The sequence below is a fragment of the Coregonus lavaretus genome (assembly GCF_964263955.1).
Source record: "Coregonus lavaretus genome assembly, chromosome: 4".
Lineage (NCBI taxonomy): Eukaryota > Metazoa > Chordata > Actinopteri > Salmoniformes > Salmonidae > Coregonus > Coregonus lavaretus.
In genome coordinates, this window is record NC_139991.1 from 5317741 (window position 1) to 5337486 (window position 19746).

General features: G+C 44.9%; 1 protein-coding gene across 3 annotated transcripts in view; it reads right to left on the reverse strand.

Annotated features, from left to right (window-relative positions):
- LOC311128436 (myotubularin-related protein 13-like) overlaps positions 1 to 19746 on the reverse strand; it is a 141711-nt gene that overhangs the window by 34015 nt on the left and 87950 nt on the right. For all 3 annotated transcript variants that reach the window (XM_084160571.1, XM_084160570.1, XM_084160572.1), the window contains exons 16-17: positions 18732 to 18881; positions 4092 to 4160 (exon numbers count right to left, since the gene is read on the reverse strand). In XM_084160571.1, the coding sequence (XP_084016697.1) occupies positions 4092 to 4160; positions 18732 to 18881 (219 nt within the window). The remainder of the gene's footprint in view (positions 1 to 4091; positions 4161 to 18731; positions 18882 to 19746) is intronic.

Here is a 19746-nt window from a genome sequence, read left to right on the forward strand (position 1 = left end):
ACAACAAAAACATGAATACAAATGTGAGTTTATTAAAGGGTACAATAACACCAACCCAAACAGTGCTGACGCTTGTAGTAAGATGGGGTTTATCATCAGAAGTAGTATATTTCTGAGAAATACAGAAACATTTATACTGAACAATACAACAACCTGTCACTGCTAACTGAGATATGGCCTGTACAAAGGTTGCATGCAGTTTAAGTAAACTACTTACTGAGCCCAAGAGAGAGCACGCCAACCAAGTTTAACCCAAAAGCTCCTGTCAAACACAGTTCAACCTGTTGACTGTATTATGACGACTACACCAGACACAAAGCCCTCTAAAGTAAGTAACATATGTTGTTCCAAGAGTGGTTTAGTTTAGCAGACCTCACTGTGCAGCCTGCCAGACACCAGACAGACAGCGTGAAGGAAGGGGCAGAATATAGAATATAGGTCATTGAAAGGCGGCTCTTCAGTATGAACATTTGCCCAAAACACAAACCAAACACAGACAATGTCTCTCGCACAAACACTCAGTGTGAGCGGGCACATTGCTGGGAAGCTTCCCACATTCTGTAGTGAGGAGAGGTTGGGCAGCAGCACTGTGGGCTGAAGACAGTCCACTGGGGAGGGTCCAGACTAGCCAGACTAAAGCTAAGAGAAAGGAGACCAACGTGACACTTGACCACAAACGTGACACTTGACCTCAAACGTGACACTTGACCAATCTACATTCGGGCAACGGGCAATCTAAAAATGTTAATTTTAATTTAATTTAACCTTTATTTAACTAGGCAAGTCAGTTAAGAATACATTCTTATTTACAATGACGACCTACACCGGCCAAACCCAGAGAATTGTGCGCTGCCCTATGGGACTCCCAATCACGGCCTGGAATTGTGATACAGCCTGGAATCGAACCAGGGGGTCTGTAGTGACGCTTCAAGCACTGAGATGCAGTGCCTTAGACCGCTGCGACACTCGGGAGCCCCATACATTCATCAGATTAAGTTGAGAAAAACCTCATAAGAAATCCCTGACTTGGGCTTTCATGAATTTTGAAAGACAGGTGATTTACTATAAAAGGGTCATTTTAGTTTAGAGTGTGTTTCTGTGGGCAGCCTTCAGATGAGGGCATTGTGGTGATTGAATACATTACATATTGTGGTGATAAAACCCAGAATGTGAAGCCCTGACCTAATTTCTTCCAGACCTGATCCACTTTTCTCATTGTCGTTACTGCGGGCAGCAGACGTTGAGGGGCTGAGAGGCTCTGGGGAAGATGTCAATGAGGAGTGATGGATGACAGGTGCAGGTGACGCAGCGGTTTTAATAGGAAAGGGCCTTAAGCCAACTGACCTCGTTGAGAGGAGTTGAGGGTGGAGGGGATGTAAAACTTCCCGATTAGGTGATATATACTCCTGTGGGCTGAGCATGAGGACTGGCTGGAGTAAAAAAAAACGATGTACAGTAACCAGCAAGGCGGATGTTGTCAATGGCACGTGCTACCGTACGGCATGTATTGTCCTTGCCACTGCAAGACTGTCTATTATGTACAGTTCACTATTTACACGGATGGAATTATACTTTTCAAGGAAAGCAATAGGCCTGATCTTGTAAAGTAATCTACATGAGAAACTAAAAAATAAGAACATGTTTATAATGAAACTATGCAGCAAATTCACGAGGCAAGCCAGGGTTACTATGGTTATGCAAAATGTGTAAAAGAGTAACCTAATCACCTAATCACTCAAAGCCACTTGAGCACTGATTAACAAAGTATTTCTATGGAGATTACAGACAGGTTGTGTGTGTGTGGAAGTCTTTCATCCTTCTGCCCAAATGCCTTTCTGGGGATACCTCTGGCCCAGTTTGAACTACCATTTTATTACAGGTTCTCCTCCGCTGGCGTGACCCACAGGTAAACACCTATCAGATCAGCTTCACCTTCTAGGAAATCTAAATGGGATCCACCGACAGCAGGTTGTCTTGACTTGAGGCCAGTGTGCTGTTGTAGTAAGGCTGTGTTTGGAGGGCTTAGCAGTTTAGTACTGAAGCTAGGAGGTTAGGAGTACTTGGACACAGATGTGCAACATGTACCCGAGACGTGTTGTTTTCCTAAATCAGAGTTAATCTTCCATGAAAAGGTATGCAAATAATCTTGACCATAAGACCCGTGTCAAAACCATTCCATGGCAAAGCAAAAAACGGTTCTGGATGAAATTTTCTATTTTTGGCTTCGTAACAAAACACATGCACAACTGAAAAATTATTGCACATTTCATCTGCTATTTTGTCACCTTTTTGTCACGATTGTCACCTGGATACAGAGAGAAGACACTCCTTCTGGTCCCCTTCCTCCCAACCAACGATTCTACAAATGGTTCTCTCAGCAGTGTCCTACAGTAGACTGTCATGGTCCTCTACTATAGCGTGGGATAAACCAAACACTCACAAAACCACTGGCTCCTTCATCTGCTGCCAGGCATGCTTTGAACAGCCCCATAACAGTCAGTGTGGTAAAGTCAAAGACTATGGGGAAATGTTGCAGGATGGGGGGTAGAGTAAAGCAGGCCAACAGACATTTTGCAGAAGTATGTAATTGACTATCGTGCAATTCTGCGATTATCTCGAGAACCTCTGTGGAACGTAGTGAACCATCTTAAGGTGCTCCGTTTTTTTGGGATACGTTGTTTTTCCAGCTTTTTCATGGCGTTTTTCATCAAACAAGAGATTCCACAATATGGACCGTGGCGGATTCCTGCGCTCTTGCTTTTCGCAATTTGCCTGACCACACGCTGGACTCTACAGTTAATGCCATTTCTTTGGAAAGCTGGGAAAAATCTGTTGCGTTCAGGATCTCACGATATCATTCCTTCTCATTCCTCCCCTGAATCGAGAATCGAAGAGTTGCCTCTCAGGATTTGTGTTTCTTTCTGAAAACCTGGTAATAAAGGTCCTTTAATGTAATCCTTTAATCAGATTGTATGGTTACGTAAAATGGGAAAACAGAGAAAAAAAACTACAGGAAATCCAATGAGTTTGGGCAATGGCTTTCAGATGTCTTAATGAAGAGGTAGAAAGCTGGAGCCTAGGGTCACAGTGTTGTGTTGACAACTTGACGGTCACAGAGAGACACTGTTACTCCGTTATAGCAACAAACCAAACTATCAACAATGTGCTGTAGTGGGGTCTGTGACCACTTTACTCTGTTTGTGTACAGAGACAGAAGAGTATGTTAAAAAAAAAAAATGCTCTGCTCTCACCACCATTACATAGCAGGTCACACAGCACACCTGTATCAACAAACAGAGACAATTCCCTTGGTTTTATTTAGATAATTTACTATATGAGTACATTTCCAATGCCACTGTGGTCTGATAGAATGGTTAACCTGGCTGGGAAACAGAGAGAGCAGGCTTATCTCGGAGCGTTACATCAGCCTGTCCTGTGAGAACAGGGTGAGTCATACAATGGCAGAGAGTGGGCGAGGTCCAAATTCTGTCTTAGGGTCTGTACCCAATGCAGGGCAACAGCCCACAGTTGTCTGTCGCTGTGGAAACAGCAGAGCTGTGGGGACATATTTGTGGTGCGCGCTGCAGCAACCGAGTTTGATCACAGGGGGTTGGCAACCACAAACCACAGCAGCCCACTTGGCTTTGGTGTGAGGTACAGTTCTCACCCCCTTTACCCTAATGTGGCTAGTCTGAGAACAAACGGGACACTCCCCTGTCCCCCTCCCTGTCCCAACTGAGGCTGGTGGTCAGAGCTGTATGCTCGGAGGCCTGGGAAGTCTCTTGTCCTGCCTGGAACACATCTCCTGACATGAGGTTAGAGCATGCTGCATGCACCAGTGGCAACCTTCAGAACAGGACCAGTGCCAGGACAGCTGGAATATCACACCCCATCCTTTTTCTATTATTGCCAACCCCCTGTTAAAAATACAATCCATTAGGACGGCCAGCTTGTGGTGAATGCCAGGCCGTCCTGCCCTTGATTGAGCAATATAATCAAAAGGACCTGCTGCCTGACTCTCTATCCGCTCTCTCTGTGTGAGAGGAGAAGACCTATGTGGAGTGGAATCTCCCAGTCAGTCAGTCACTCACCCGGTAAAAGGCCGTCGTCAGGGGCAGCAGGGCGGAGGCGACCGTGTACTCTTCAGAGCTGGAGCAGTCCTGTGGGTCACACAACAGGGGAGTGGTTAGGTTAAAACACAGCATGACAATATTACAGCAGCAGGTCAGGCCACCAAGTAAACCTGTTATATCTCTATGGGTCAAAACGGTCTGGGCAGTGTACCTGTAATATCTCTATGGGTTAAGAAGGTCTGGGCAGTACACCTCTCCAAAAAACATTACGTACGAGCAAAATCTAATACTGTAGTTGTTTGCAAAAATTACAATAATAATTTGAGTAATTTAATCTTCAGGGCTGGCACCACCCATACTTTCCCTATTAAGGCCACTGCAGCGTTGGGACATATGCTTCCAATAGACTTATATAATCCTGACAATTGTCAGAATGTTCCAATTTCTCTATTTATTGGTCATTTCATGTTTTGCATTCCTGCTCCAGATGACATCCCAGAGTTTCCGGGATCAACATCTACAAAAGTATTCAATAAAACCATGGGATGTTGCATAAAATCACAAATTGTCTTGGCTATAAAATGAAACATCCATTAGTCAAGCACCATGGTGAGTCCAAAAAAACAGACATTTGATTTTTGAAACAGCTAGAGCGCAGCTGACTATTATTTCTCCCATCATTTTTACACCACTCACAGAATGCATCTGTACTGGGGTCTGTTTGAAATAAAATAAAGTTGTATTCAATGGAGCATTAGAGATAAGTATGGCATATGGCAGAGCTGGGGACTTAAAGGCCCAAATGGAATGAGAACATAGAGAGTGGATGGGAAAAGGAGAAAATCTGAAAAGCACCCAATTTGGACCCAAAAGATCTCCACACACAGGAAATTGGTAGTTATCTCCATGAGCTTTGTTGGGATTCATTTGTTCAACTGGGAAAATGAGAATGGCCGCCGGAAACTTGATTTAAGTCCATGTCAAAACAGCAGAGCTGATCCTGATCTGGTGCTGTGTCTCATAACCCTCACAGGGACCCCAAGGGCAGGGAACGTAATAAATCAAACACGTGCACACACACACACACAACCCTAAACACATCTGCATTCACAACCCATCTTTCATACACATACGAACAAACACTTCATAACCATGCACGCATTAGACAAACTTTGCATTTTCACAAAGACGCACACAACCTCACACACATGCAATCAGAGCCTCTCATTTTGGCAGGAGAGGGGGGTGAAGGGATTGTGACAGGAATGCTGGACTTGCCAATAGTGGAGAGGGGGCCTTTTCATGGATAACTCCCCCATTCCCTCATCCCTCACAAAAAACGGAGGAATGTACAGAAAGGAGCAAATGCAAAACACACAGACTTTAGCTAAACATGAAAGCCTGGCCCCCCATGGACCGAGCTATATACGTTCTTGTTTTCCCCTTGCAGTTCGTTTTCAGTTATTTGGGTTGTGGTTGAATGCTCCAGTTTGGAGCGCCACGAAAGCTTTGTTTACCGGCATCCTTGACAATGCCGCAGGTCACAGAGGTTCAAAGAACCCAGTGAAAACTCTCAAAATAACTCCAGGAGCGGAAGTGCAACGGCAGAAAAATGGGAACATTTAAAAGAGCCGTCATTATTCAGACAAAAAGACCACAAGGTCAGAGGAGCAAAGTCTGGGCTAACATTTCATACAGCATCGTTCTACTTCATCTTTCCACAACACTGTACTGTAATGCCTTGAGCCGAGCCTGTCAACATCAAAAGGCAGAAGCATTGATTCAGAGCATAAAGAATTGTCATAAGACCAAGCAGTGCTCTGCTATCTGTAAGAAAACAGACCCAGTGTACATGTTCATATGTCATTCTGGCACAATCCCGTTTACTTTAGCCGACCTCAGTATCATCTACAAACAGGACCGCATGGTAATCTGACAGAAGAGGAAAAGTGATGTTCTTCAAGTGCCAAGTTTAGGGAAGACTTGATGTCTTAGTAGCAGCTATCCAGGTTAGTGCCATGATTTACTGTAGTTCAGAACTTCCTAGGCCAATAGGTCACAACAAACCCTACTGAGAGTATAAAGACGCCAAACTACAGTGAGGCTGAATGACTGAAAGAAGGCAACGTGTGAGGGAGACCCTGTTGTCTGCTGGCCTGTGTAAGCTCTACTGCATGTGCTTGGAGTTATCCCTGGTTCACCAGCAGCACGTAAGCCTGTTTACATTGAGACAGAGGAATGCTGCCGTTTATGATTCGGGACACTGCAGTCGCCGCAGAGCCCAGCGCATACGAGCACATGCAAGAGTGCAGGGGCGTGTGTATAAATGTATGTGCGTAAGCGTATCTGTGTGTGGAATTGTGAGGAGAGCAACGTGCACCCCTGCAGCTCCGCTTAGGAAGGAGGAAGCCGTCTCCCCTTTCCTCCATCTCTTTCATTCTCTCTCAAGGCTGTGGTTCATGGATGATTCATGGTGTTTTGCCCCTGATAAACACGTAGGCCTATACTCAGCAAACAAAGACCCTGGCCCGCACGTTTAACAGACCCCCATGACAGGAAGTGAGCAGAGAGCAGCTTCCTGCAAACTCCAGACACCTCTCCCTCAGCGCTTTCCAGGAACTGTCCGACTGAGACAGGCATTTAAAGCAGAGAAAGGGAGCTGGAGGAGGCTTTTATGAGGCTGCTGTGCTGTGGTATTATTAATACAGGAACCATAGAGCACAAACCATACTCACTCATCATAAGCTGACTCATTGACAAACAAGCATAATACTTCACACAGCCGTGCACACAGACACATAGCATACACGCAGACAAAGACAGACTACAAACTATGGTACACTAATCAAATTGAATGTCAGAAGCATGGAATAAAATCACTGTTCGCTTCCTGGCCTGTGCAGTGTTCCCTGGCCATGTTTACCTGGTCCTGCTGGCTGACATCCGAGGGGAACGGATTTATCTGTACATGGGAATGATGCTCATGAGAACTTCCCAGTGCCTTCGTTATGTTAGCCTGTCCAACCAGGCAAGAAACTGACAGATCTGCAACCCCAAGCAGAGCAGAGGAGACTTTTCACAGCAAGAACCGACTCCTCTTCTGACAGAGGATATTAAAGGAGAGCAGGAAAAGTGGGGGACTCTAAATGAAACCTTAACCAAGTTACTGTCCAGGACCTGGAGGGAGATTGGCTGGAGACGCTGTGTGAGACTGTCAAACACACAGCAGTACATCCTAGTAGAGAGGAGGGCAAAGAAAACATCACGATATTGCATGAATGGGAATCTGTGGACACTCCTCCCTTTAGCAAAGCAAAGCCATGAGTGCTAAATATCTCAAAAACGAATCACCTGCTCAACACTAAACCTCTATTATTGAAATATGTGGCGATTGAGCAAGTTGAAGAGATTAAACTGCTGAGTGTAACCCTAGATAGCAAGCTGTCATGGTCAAAACATATAGACTCAATGGTTATTAAAATGGGAAGCAGTAGTCCATAACAGGGCGTTGCTCTGCCTTCTTGACATCTCAGTCGACCAGACGGGTCCTACAGGCTGTAGTTTTGTCACACATGGACTACTGCCCAGCTGTGTGGTCATGTACTGCAAAGAGGGACATAGGTAAATTGCAGTTGGTCCAGAACAAAGCAGCACGTATCAGAACAAAGCAGCACGTATCGCATTTAGATGTACACGGAGGGCAAGTGTCAGTAACATGTGTGTCAATCTCGCCTGGCTCAAAGCTGAGGAGAGATTGACTGCATCACTATTGGTCTTTGTGCGAGGTATTGATGTGTTGAAGGTAACGAAGTGTCTGTTCAAGCAGTTGGCACTCAGTTCGGACACTCATCGGTACAACACAAGACATGCAATCAGAGGTCTCTTCATAGTCCCCTGGTCCAAAACAGAGCCTGGGAAACGCACAGTATTAAAAAGAGCCATGACTACATGAAACTCTGCCACCCCAGGTAACTCAAGCTAGCAATAAAAACAGATAAAAACAAACAATAAAATAACACCTTACTGCACAAAGGGGACTGTAATGAGACACAGCCATTTTATATATTGTGTATTGTAATTTGCACTTTAGTATTTAATAGTCCTAGATAGAGTGTATGTACTGATACACTAGACGACCAGAAGTATGTGGACACCTGATGTCGAATATCTCATTCCAAAATCATGGGCATTAATATGGAGTTGGTCCCCCCTTTGCTGCTATCAGCCTCCACTCTTCTGGGAAGGCTTTCCACTATATGCTGGAACATTGCTGTCGGGACTTGCTTCCATTCAGCCACAAGAGCATTAGTGAGGTCGGGCACTGATGTTGGGCGATTAGGCCCGGCTCGCAGTCGGCGTTCCAATTCATCCCAAAGGTGTTCGATGGGGTTGAGGTCAGGGCTCTGTGCAGGCCAGTCAAGTTCTTCCACACCTATCTCGACAAAACATTTCTGTATGGACCTCGCTTTGTGCACAGGGGCATTGTCATGCTGAAACAGGAAAGGGCCTTCCCCAAACTGTTGCCACAAAGTTGGAAGCACAGAATCGTCTAGAATGTCATTGTTTGCTGTAGTGTTAAGATTCCCGAACCATGAAAAACAGCACCAGACCATTATTACTCCTTCACCAAACTTTACAGTTGGCACTATGCATTGGGGCAGGTAGTGTTCTCCTGGCATCCGCCAAACCCAGATTTGTCCGTCGGACTGCCAGATGGTGAAGCGTGATTCATCACTCCACTGAACGCGTTTCCAGTGCTCCAGAGTCCAATGGCGGCGAGCTTTACACCACCCCAGCCGAAGCTTCGCATTGCGCATGGTGATCTTAGGCTTGTGTGCAGCTGCTCGGCCATGGAAACCCATTTCATGAAGCTGACGTTGCTTCCGGAGGAAGTTTGGAACTCGGTAGTGAGTGTTGCAACTGAGGACAGACTATTTTTACGCACTACGCGCTTCAGCACTCGGCGGTCCCGTTCTGTGAGCTTGTGTGGCCTACCACTTCGCGGCTGAGCTGTTGTTGCTCCTAGACGTTTCCACTTCACAATAACAGCACTTACAGGCAGCTATAGTAGGGCAGAAATTTGACAAACTGACTTATGACGGTGCCACGTTGAAAGTCACTGAGCTCTTCAGTACGGGTCATTCTAATACCAATGTTTGTCTATGGAGATTGCGTGGGTGTGTGCTAAATTGTATACACCTGTTAGCAGCAGGTGTGGCTGAAATAGCTGAAACCACTAATTTGAAGGGATGTCCACATACTTTTGTATATACAGAACCAGTCAAAGGTTTGGACACACCTACTCATTCAAAGGTTTTTCTCTATTTGTACTATTTTCTACATTGTAGAATAATAGTGACGACATCAAAACTACGAAATAACACATTTGGAATCATGTAGTAGCCAAAAACGTGTTGAACAAATCAAAATATATTTTATATTTGAGATTCTTCAAAGTAGCCACCCTTTGCCTTGATGACAGCTTTGCACACTCTTGGCATTCTCTCAACCAGCTTCATGAGGTAGTCACCTGGAATGCATTTCAATTAACAGGTGTGCCTTGTTAAAAGTTAATTTGTGGAATGTCTTTCCTTCTTAATGCGTTTGAGCCAATCAGTTGTGTTGTGAGGTAGGGGTGGTATACAGAAGATAGCCCTATTTGGTAAAAGAGAAACGACAGTCCATCATTACTTTAAGACATGAAGGTCAGTCAATCTGGAAAATGTCAAGAACTTTGAACGTTTCTTCAAGTGCAGTCACAAAAACCATCAAGTGCTATGATGAAACTGGCTCTCATGAGGACCGGCACAGGAAAGGAAGACCCAGAGTTACCTCTGCTGCAGAGGATAAGCTCATTAGAGTTACCAGCCTCAGAAATTGCAGTCCAAATAAATGCTTCACAAAGTTCAAGTAACAGACACATCTCAACATCAACTGTTCAGAGGAGACTGCGTGAATCAAGCTTTCATGGTTGAATTGCTGCAAAGAAACCACTACTAAAGGACACCAATAAGAAGAAGAGACTTGCTTTGGCCAAGAAACACGAGCAATGGACATTAGACCGGTGGAAATCTGTCGAAATTGGAGATGTTTGGTTCCAACCGCCATGTCTTTGTGAGACGCAGTGTAGGTGAACGGATGATCTCCGCATGTGTGGTTCCCACCGTGAAGCATGGAGGAGGTGGTGTGATGGTGCTTTGCTGGTGACACTGTGTGATTTATTTAGAATTCAAGGCACACTTAACCAGCATGGCTACCACAGCATTCTGCAGCGATACGCCATCTCATCTGGTTTAGGCTTAGTGGGACTATCATTTGTTTTTCAACAGGACAATGACCCTAAAACACACCTCCAGGCTGTGTAAGGGCTATTTTTACCAAGAAGGAGAGTGATGAGTGCTGCATCAGATAACCTGGCCTCCACAATCACCCGACCTCTAACCAATTGAGATGGTTTGGGATGAGTTGGACTAAAGAGTGAAGGAAAAGCAGCCAACAAGTGCTCAGCATATGTGGGAACTCCTTCAAGACTGTTGGAAAAGCATTCCAGGTGAAGTTGGTTGAGAGAATGCGCCCAGCTGTCATCAAGGCAAAGGGTGGCTACTTTCAAGAATGTAAAATATGAAATATATTTTGATTCTTTTAACACTTTTTTGGTTACTACATGATTCCATGTGTTATTTCATAGTGTTGATGTCTTCACTTTTATTCTACAAAGTAGAAAATAGTAAAAATAAAGAAAAACCCTTGAACGAATAGGTGTGTCCAAACTTTTGACTGGTCCCGAGTGGCGCAGTGGTCTAAGGCACTGCATCGCAGTGCTAGCTGTGCCACTAGAGATCCTGGTTCGAATCCAGGCTCTGTCGTAGCCGGCCGCGACCGGGAGACCCATGGGGCGGCGCACAATTGGCCTAGCGTCGTCCAGGGTAGGGGAGGGAATGGCCGGCAGGGATGTAGCTCAGTTGGTAGAGCATGGTGTTTGCAACGCCAGGGTTGTGGGTTTGAAAAATACAAAAAATAATGTATGCACTCACTAACTGTAAGTCGCTCTGGATAAGAGCGTCTGCTAAATGACTAAAATGTAAATGTAAAAATGTGTATGTAGGCTATGTGTGACATTTTAAATGTATGTAGTTCAGCCCTTGACTAATAATGTTCTGTTCTATGTATTATGTCATGTTTCACGTGGACCCCAGGAAGAGTAGCTGCTGCTTTTGATCCTAATAAATACCAATACCAATGAGGAGAGAGCAAGCAGGCTCCCTGACTCTCACACCCTAGTCTGAATGGGGTTGTAGCCAATGTTCCCTCAATTTTGGGGGGGGGGGGCACTGAGCAAATTTCAGGTCTGCTGAGCGCAAACTTGAACGTTGCGAAAATTCTGTGCAACTTCAGGCGCGCGTTTACTGTGAACACTGAGGCTGTACCCGCTTTAAGTTACAGTTTTAACAATGGCCAAGTAGGCTACTGTGGCTATTTGATCATAATGTAGGCCTACCAGTCGCCTACTATCAAAAACAATGGAGAAAAACACATAACATTTTAACATGGAAATAGCTGTTCTATCTTTCAGTCTACAGTAGCAGCCAATGTGTGGTGTTCAATGCCTACATTCCATTAGACTTAAAAAATAAATAGAAAATATATGCAGGGCTTGACATTAACATGTTTATTCACTTGTCCTTCAGACAAGGTGACTGAAAATGTTGTGTTTGATGCAAGAAACCACGTTACATTATTATTCCCATACCATTATTACAGAGAATCAGACAAATTATGCTACCCTCTGCCTATTGGCTACTTAGTTTATTCAAGGTTGTCTCAAAATACAACTCTTCCCCTTTAAGAAATAAAAAAGCTCTTTACCTGACTCGCTTTTCAAAGATGGCTAGAAATGCAAACATTTTGTTCTCTTGTTGGAAGCAACCACTCCCCCACTGTTGACTAGAACTGTGCTATAACTGAGCTAATAACTCAAAGACGCAAAGAATATGAACAAATATGCACATGTGGTTACATGCAGCTCTCACTTTGATCTCAAAACAAGCGCATCTAGCGACCACTCATACTGTAGCCTAAACACAGTCCAGTTCAAAGTGAATGGCACAGATCCATATATGGAAATGGATATTTGCATATAGACCTACTGCAGCTCTGATTGGTTATGGCACACCTGTCTGTGTAGAATACGGGCCTGAGTAGTGCCTGTCAACGCAATAGAATTCTACTCCAATGCGCTCTGCCTACAAGAAAATCTCTTGCACAGTTAGTTTTGCATGTTTTGCATTGATTCAACCACAATTGCCACAGTAGAGCGAAACGTTGATAGAGTTAACTAAAGGGAAAAACTGTAGAAAGTTGAGTAAAATTCAATCTCGTGCTTCTCTGTGCGGGCTCATATTTCTTCTGCACGGCAGTCCGAGGTGAGCAGCGCGCCCGCAGCTTAGAGGGAACATTGGTTGTGGCCTATCTGGCCAATAGCATCACAGCATTGGCCAACCCAGAGCACCTCTGAACATAAACTAATCTAGAATGGATGGACCTACAACTTTTCTCCTTTGCCGAACAACCCCCCGCAGGTGAAGGAGCACATGTGTGAATGACATTCTGCCAGTGTTTTGTGAGCACTGTCATGGAGCCCATAATTCTCTCTGATAGGAAATGGTTGGGATGCCAGGATGCATTTACCCCTTTTTCCACAGCAGGGCTCCGCTCGCCTGGCCTTGCTTTATGCAATGTCCACTTCCAAACCTGCAACAGCTGGAGGGGAGGGTGGGAGGAGAGGTGCTCTGCACAGCGGCTGCACGCACACAGAAACATATAGGCCCCCCATTAGTGCAAATACTCGAATTAAGGTCAGTCATGTCTGAGTCATGCAGCTGTCACTTAGGAGATACGACTTAAAACAGCTGCAGAATGTTTACCACATATACAGATAAGATGCGTCCAGCACCGATAGCACTGGCATCCACTTTGGACAGCTTAGTCAGCATCTTACTGTAACCGTTGCGGTCAAAGCACTTGAGGAATGGACAACTAATGTGTTTGGTCAGAGCTCATTGATTTTTCAAAGAAGTTGTGTAAAAATGTGTTTGCCTGCCTCTGGGTTGAGGCCTGACAGGACAGGAACAGGAAGTAGTAACACTGCGTGGTCTTCATCTGATACCTCTGGTGATGGCTCAATCAGCCAATCACATCACTCACACCACACAGACACAGACAGACATGCAGGCCTCCAACGCACTGACGGAGGATTTTATCTCATTTAAATAACAATTGACTCAATGAAAGTCTGGTAAATATTTACTTTGAATACTTCAAATACTTGCAATAAATGAAGAAACGGGGTAAGGTATGTAAACAAACCTTGAAGCATTTAATGAGAGCGGGAAAATGTGTCTAACAGTCACAGCAGATACAGGTTCAGTAGGGACAAACATGGGCATGTTCTGCACCAGGGAATGACATTTCCTCAGAAATAAACATTTTTCAGATTTGTAAGAAAACACATAAATTACAATAACGTCCAGTCTTTCGAAGGCTCACTTGGTCCTCCATGGCCTTACAAGTACTTGAGGTGACTTATGTTCTGCCTTGAGTGCACTGCTTCAGGACAGTGGGGAGTTGAGGACGGCAAAGCTGGGGCTCAGTGAATGTACACAGACATCCACTGAGTTACAATATAGCCTGATTTATAGTACTACGCTGAGTGATGAGGTCACACACCTACTTTCATTAGAAAGGACTATCCCCTCTCTCACCTGGTTGTCTGTCAGTAAGCAGAAACTTAGCGTACTGTATACACACACTGCTTTGATTCATACTGTAGTACAGAGAAACACAGCAGGACAAACATTTGTCTTCTATGAGCCTCCAATCTGCTCACCTTTGCACTAATGTACAGGCAGAGCCATTTCTTACACAGCTCCCTGTGGATGTGTGCCCCTTCAAACCAGTTTGAACCGCTAACGCTAGCCTTCTAACTGTCAACAGAGCCAGAGCAACACAGGGGGCGGCAGGTAGCCTAGCCTAAGAGCGTTGGGCCAGTAACCGAAAGGTTGCTGGTTCAAATCCCCAAGCTGGCAAGTTTGAAAAACCTGCCGTTCTGTCTTTGAACAAGGCAGTTAACCCCCAACAACAACTGCTCCCTGGGTGCCGATGATGTGGACGTCGATTAAAGCAGCCCCCCGCATCTCTCTGATTCAGAGAGGTTGGGTTAAACGCGGAAGACACATTTTGGTTGAATGCATTCAGTTGTGCAACTGACTAGGTATCCCCTTTCCCAGTACGCACCCCAACGGTTAGCCCCAAACTGACATGTTACATGTGGCCTATAAACTCTTGATTGGCCTCAGGATGATGATATCATCAGGAATGTGAGATGTTTTTAGATAGAAAAACACATGCCTCCCGTCCCGTTCTAATGAGGCATCGTTCTGTCACTGTACAGAGACTGTGGTGCATAGCACACTGTAGAGGTCACACTAGCTTTGTGGGGTGTTGAGGGATCACACACGCTCTCGCACACACACACGCAGCATAATCACTGGCATCGGTGCAATCTGTGATATCTCCAAGGGCTTTTTGACAGGGAAGGGCGTTGAGAGGAGAGGGGTGAAAATAAAATATGAGAGTAATTACTGCCGAGGCAATCTGCTATTTCTGTTCCTTTTACAGCCCATCTGAGACAAATCCATCGACCTGGGCTACAGACCAGGACACCGAATCAGAACCAAGTAACTGCAAAATGGATGGACCTCTGGCCTGTTGTTGCCTTAGTGAAAATATAGGGGAGAAATAACAATACAGTATTACACTGTAAAGCTAAATAAAATTATAGAGAAATGTTCGCTATGTTTTATCTGACCTTTTGGCAAGTAAACCCTTGCTCCATTGTAAATACCGGCTCCATGTGTAAAATTGTTGCTTATTTTGTCTTGAGAGGCAAAGCAGAGATTCAATCAAAATAAGACAGGAATGTCTGGTGAAATGAGAACCCTGAAGGTTTGGAGATAATATACACTCTGGCCTCTATCCATCTACCTTAAAGGGCCTAACCGAGTGAAGACACTAGGTCACCAGTAGTGCAGTACTATGCAGACAGGCAGTTCATCTCAGATGCACTGGGGATGTTTTGGTGTGGAGATGTCCATCTCTTATGGTGGACTATATCTGCAACTCTCCATCTGTTGTTTGGGTTTGAATAGTGGTTGTTGAGGAGAGACAGGCGCCCCTGACTGATGCTTATCTGTCTTTGTGCCACAGCCAGAGAGAACCCCTCTGCTCCCCTCTCTCCAGCCTGTCACCCTCTCCTGACATGTTCCATGCTGTTTTATGGGAAACCCTGCCAAGTGCGCCCTGGACCAAACACAGTACTAGAGAGACAGTCTGTATGAGTGCACATTAAGTCACTCCGCTGCGCTTGGCTCTTTATATAAAAATCCTCTGGTCCGGGGTGCACACACTCACACGTGGTTGTTATCCTGACTAATCAACTCTGAAGGTTGGTATTGAATGCATCTCACATGCTTCGCTTTATAGCATCTTTCTAGGGATTCAGTATTCCCAATGCAACGTCAATGAAAATGCTCACGTCCAGTTTGAGGGAAAAAAATATTTATCTGCAGAAATACTATTAATCTGGTCCTTGAAAAAAAATTACTCCACATCAGGATCCCATTTCGGGGAGAAACACAATACATGTCAGACACGCTTGCAGTCCAGCTATCAGATAAAACAGCCACATTAAACAACCTAATAGACAAGCATTTCTACATTGTTCTGTACATTCCAGAACGGTCCGGTATTCGCCAGACAGATCTAGCAACAAAGAAGACTAATCTGCAGTTATTATACAACGAGGCCCAGTGTCATTGTGGTGCCTTTCAACAGCTCTGTACCACAGGGAGACTACATTTACATTTTTACATTTTTGTCATTTAGCAGACGCTCTTATCCAGAGCGACTTACAGGAGCAATTAGGGTTAAGTGCCTTGCTCAAGGGCACATCGACAGATTTTTCACCTAGTCGGCTCGGGGATTAGAACCAGCGACCTTTCGGTTACTGGCACAACGCTCTTAACCACTAAGCTACCTGCCGCCCCAGGACCAGCAGCTTCATTCCATCACTGCCTTGGCTTGGACTGAGTGGGACCTGGACTCAGATACTGAAGACATGGGGTTACCTATGCATGCAGGGGGCAACTGAAACCAGATGGTATGGCACAGGTCCTAGGTCCTAGAACCTGCGTTGCCGACAGGAGCACAGGAAGGGAGAGCATATATACCTCTCATGTATAAACTACACAGCCACCATTCAAACCAGAATTCTCTAACTGGTTGGCTGGCTGGCTCTTGACCTATTTTACAAGTGGGGAGGCCAGTGACACGTCCAGTGACCTCTACACACCCAGGCTAAAGGCAGATGGTGAGATTAATTGGCTTGCCGGCCTTGATCATTTGGCCAGAAGAATGCGTGGAATCCAGAGCCACTCCATAAAAGTCGCTCTCTGTGAACACTGCTCCGAATCATTAAATCCCCGTGACAATGGCCATGTGAGGCTGTAAAACATGAGGAACTACCACTGAGGCCTCAGCTCTGAGCTCCGGCCCTCCTCTCAGAGCCCTCCTCTCCCACCTGATTGACGGCAGAGTGAAACATTATGGGGCGTGTGCAGCAGAGGGAGAACAGAATAAACCACTAACCAGGGGTGGGAAACTCAAGTCCTCAGGGGCCTGATTGGTGTCACACTTTCCCCCCATCCCTAGCAAACACAGCTGATTCAACTAATTGCATTCTAAACTGAAGAGCAAGAGTAGTTGATTATTGGTATCAGGTGTGCTAGCTGGGGCAAAAGTGTGACACCAATCAGGCCCCTGAGGACTGGAGTTGCCCATCCCTGCGACTAATCGCGTTGACTAATAACCGAAGCGATAGGACAAAAACCCAATAGTACCCAGGTACATCAAACACCAACCTTTTACTAGATATGTGGGGCGCAGTGAGCACTTACTCTTGACAGCCTGTCAAACTATTGTAAATGAAGACTAACTTGAGCATAATTCACTGGGAAAATGTATGATTTGGCCATTCTTCCGCCTGCAGCCAAGCATGACTAAGATAAGGGAGAAGGGCAGTGAGAGTATGTATGGTGCAGTAGCAGCATGTGTTGTTGCCAGAGGCCTGTGTACCCTAGGAAGCTATCTGAGTGGTGGCAGTTGTGTAAAGTACTTAAGTAAAAATACTTTCAAGTACTACTTAAGTAGTTTTTTGGGGTATCTGTACTTTACTATTTTAATTTTTGACAACTTTTACCTCACTACATTCCTAAAGAAAATAATGTACTTTTTACTCCATACATTTTCCCTGACACCCAAAAGTACTCGTTACATTTTGAATGCATAGCAGGACAGGGAAATGGTCCAATTCACGCACTTAGCCTGACACAGAGCCTGTTTTTAACACAAATACCATAAGGCACACCACAACATACATGAACAAAAACAGTGGGGATAATAATCTGCGAATTGATTTAACTTCTCAGAACGTTATGTCCCTGAATTGTAGAACCAAGCAGTTCCAAGCTAGTAGCGCTGCAGGAGCTCAGGAACAGGTACAATATCAGCTACAATACTACCAGTCCAGACAGTGAATTGTTGACCTCTGGGAAATATTAATACGACACATTTTATACTAATGTCAAACTAAGAGGAAAGATGCGATGGCCATGTGTCTGGGTAATGGTTTTGAATGCATAGCAGGACAGGGGGTCCAATTCACGCACTTATCAAGAGAACATCCCTGGTCATCTACTGCCTCTGATCTGGCGGACTCACTAAATACAAATGCTTTGTTTGTCAATAATGTCTGAGTTTTGAGTGTGCCTGGCTATCCGTAAATAAATTTAAAAGAAAATGGTGTCGTCTGGTTTGCTTACAATAAGGAATTTGAAATGATTTATACTTTTACTTTTGATACTTAAGTACATTTTATCAATTACATTTACTTTTGACACTTAAGTATATTTAAAACCAAATACTTTTAGACTTTTACTCAAGTAGTATTTTACTGGGTGACTTTCATTTTTCCTTGAGTCATTTTCTATTAATGTATCTTTATGACAATTGGGTCCTTTTTCCACCACTGAGTGGTGGAGCAGGCATAGCTCTACATCACATTACCCTGCCAGAGCTGTCTGCTTAGCGCTTGATTAGCCGGCACGCTCTCTCTGTCTCGTACTGTTTCCATTATAGACAACTTCAGACGCACTAAATTAGAACCAGTTAAAGCCTATGAAAACACGCCATCGCATCCAGAGTGGGATTGTTTTAGGGGTAGAGCCTGGAAACAAACTACTGCTTCCTGCTCCTCAAATATATTGTGGTTTACCTGTTAATGCCTCTGTGAGAACGCTAGGGAACACCCAAGAAAAAAGACTGCCACTGACATCTGGATACTTACTGTACATTAGCTATTAGAAAACAGTGTTCCATCCTTTGTAAAAGGAGTACGTTGACATTCAGAGGCTTTTAGGAGGGATGTTAACTACCTCGTGGAGGGACATACCGTACACTGACCTTTAATAACAGAGCCAGTTGGATTGTTCTGAAAGAGTCACATCACTTAGGTATGACAGGGGCAGACTGGCTTTGACCCACCTGGAGGGCACAGTTCATCATGCGGATGACGTAGTCAAACTGTTGGTGGTCCAGTATGGCCCGGTTCTGCTGGACATGCAGACTGAGCTCCTCAGTCAGACACTGGCGAGCCGCCTTGCCTTTCAGAGCACGCAGCGCAGCCGGCAGGGTCTGGGGACACAGCACAGCAGACACAGAGCCTGTCTTTAACACAAATACCATAAGGCACAACACAACATACATGAACAAAAACAGTGGGGATAATAATCTGCGAATTGATTTAACTTCTCAGAACGTTATGTCCCTGAATTGTAGAACCAAGCAGTTCCAAGCTAGTAGCGCTGCAGGAGCTCAGGAACAGGTACAATATCAGCTACAATACTACCAGTCCAGACAGTGAATTGTTGACCTCTGGGAAATATTAATCCGACACATTTTATACTAATGTCAAACTAAGAGGAAAGATGCGATGGCCATGCGTCTGGGTAATTGGCTGTATAATGTATATTGAGGTGAAGGGTTTATAGGCTCGGGGGGGGGGGGGGGGCTATAGCTGGAGTACCCGGTGTTCCTCTACCAACACAGGGATGCACGTCTGCCTTATATAACCTGCTTATTACAGCCAGTGGTGCAGGCATAAAGGAACTGGCTCCCGTCCCATTTCATGCAGTACATATGGGACACCCCATCAATGTTCCTATAGGCTCTCCTATAGGGGGTGCCACGGTGCTGGGAAATCAAAGAGCATAATTTATGTGTAAATGCTTTACGGGAAACCAGAAAGCAAAACAGCTATGCCATTAACCTCGGTGTTAAAACAATAGGGTTATTTCTGCTGATAACGAGGAGATTATGAGGTTAGTCTAAGTGTTTGATTATCTGTCTCCAGTGTGGTCATTTCTCCCAGCTGGGAGGTATAATTAGCCTGATGATGTTGAGAGTGCTAACTCCAGACAGACACACACGGTTGCCTGCCTGCTGTAATCGGAGGGATGGATGTCTGGGCCATTACAGACGTGGCTGATTACACTGTGCT